At 44.4% G+C, this 1,785-nt stretch overlaps 1 protein-coding gene across 1 annotated transcript; it reads right to left on the reverse strand.

Moving 5' to 3' along the window:
* Window positions 1-496: 496 nt before the first annotated feature.
* On the reverse strand, window positions 497-1,443 carry LOC122199913 (putative olfactory receptor 2W6). The gene is given in 2 exon segments (XM_042905302.1): window positions 497-1,098; window positions 1,101-1,443. Coding segments are annotated over 2 exon segments (942 nt in total). The 5' UTR covers window positions 1,441-1,443.
* Between the last annotated feature and the right edge of the window lie 342 nt (window positions 1,444-1,785).

The raw sequence follows: 1,785 nt of genomic DNA on the forward strand, positions 1-1,785 counted from the left end.
AATGAACTAAAATAAAATCTTAAAAAGTCAAAAAAATGAAAACAGGAAACTCCTCACTTAAGAAGAAACAACCAACATCTCGGGCAGAGTACTCTGATTTAACTGATGTTGTCTTGCTCATCTCTGAGAAACTACCACAGTCATAAATAAAGGAGCTTCAAGAGGAGACCACTGGTGTTGCCTCATTTTTATTTGACATCTCATAACATAATCTGCACACTCTGTGCTTTGAATTAGTGCTACAGGTCCCCTTCAGTTGTGGAAGAAGGCCAAAGATGGATAGAAGGCAAGTATGTTAGAGATTTCCTGAAGTAGACACCTTTAAACAGAAGGAAACCATTTCATATCCAGAGAGCTGGGGATAGGGTCACACTCAAATCATCATGCCCAGCTGCATTCACTTAACTCTTTGACTATTAGTTCTCCACATTGTCTCATACATATCTAAGAGAGCAGCTCCAGAATATCATCTATATTACCCCTGCATTCCTCTTTCTTAGGCTTCCCTGTCCTCCTTCTCCCCCCTCAGGAGCTTTCTCATTGCTCCCTTTACATCTTTGTTCCTCAGAGTATAGATAAGGGGGTTGACACTGGGAGTGACAATGGTGTAGAAGAGGGTGAGGAACTTGCCTTGGTCTTGGGAGTAGCTATTGGCTGGCTGCAGGTACATGTAGATGATGGTTCCATAGAAAAGAGAGACCACCATTAAGTGAGAAGAGCAGGTGTTGAAAGCTTTCTTGCACCCTGCTACTGATTTGATCCTAAGCACAGTGGTAGAAATCATGCCATAGGAGATAAGGATAAGGGAGAGGGGCACCAGGAGAAGGGCAACACCCAGGACAAAGGCAAATGTTTCCACCAACATGGTGTCTTCACAGGACATGGCAATAAGAGCAGGCATCTCACACAGAAAGTGGTCCACTTTGCGGCGCCCACATCGGGAGAGTTGCATTGTCTGGGGACACATGACAAAGGAATTTAGAAAGCCACAGAACCAGGACACAATCACCAATTGCAGGCAGAGATGTGGGTGCATGACCACGGTGTAGTGCAGGGGCCGGCAGACGGCCACGTAGCGGTCATAGGACATGACAGCAGGAGAACACACTCGGTTGAGCCCAACACCATGTAGATATAGAGCTGGGCCACACAGCCATGGTAGGTGATGGTCTTCTCTGGACCCCAAAGGTTCCACAGCAGCTGGGGAACAATGCTCGTTGTAAAGCAGAGGTCCAAGAAAGAAAGTTTCCCAAGAAAGAAGTACATGGGAGTGTGGAGCCTGGTGTCCATGATTGACAAGAAAATGATGGCACTATTGCCCACAAGGGCCAGGATGTAGAAGACCAAGACAAAAGCAAAGAGAATTACCTCCAGTTGAGGTCGATCAGAAAAGCCCACCAAGATGAATGCTTGTTGGTAGCTGTCATTGTCTCTTCCCATAATCTTCACCAGCTCTATGGAAACACACAAGAAAGTATTGGATAAGATAGCAAATGGAGGCTGTGCCCAGCACTCTCCAACTTCCATGTGTAGATCCATGAAGTTAGGAGACTCATTTGCCCTTTAACATTTTTTTTATCATATACTTATTGATAGCTATTGTATGCAAAGCAGTATGTCTGATTATCCTGGAGAGTAGATGGATTAACTCAGAAGTTGCCCTCCTTGGTGAATAATGTTTGCAAATAATGAGAAGGGAGAAGATAAAAGTTCTCTAAAAGATTTGTTAAAAAGCTCAGTGTTTTGCAAATTATTCCCAATTGATCAGGGAAGCCCCTATAGCAG

Source organism: Panthera leo, chromosome A1 (genome assembly GCF_018350215.1).
Source record: "Panthera leo isolate Ple1 chromosome A1, P.leo_Ple1_pat1.1, whole genome shotgun sequence".
Taxonomy (NCBI): Eukaryota; Metazoa; Chordata; class Mammalia; order Carnivora; family Felidae; genus Panthera; species Panthera leo.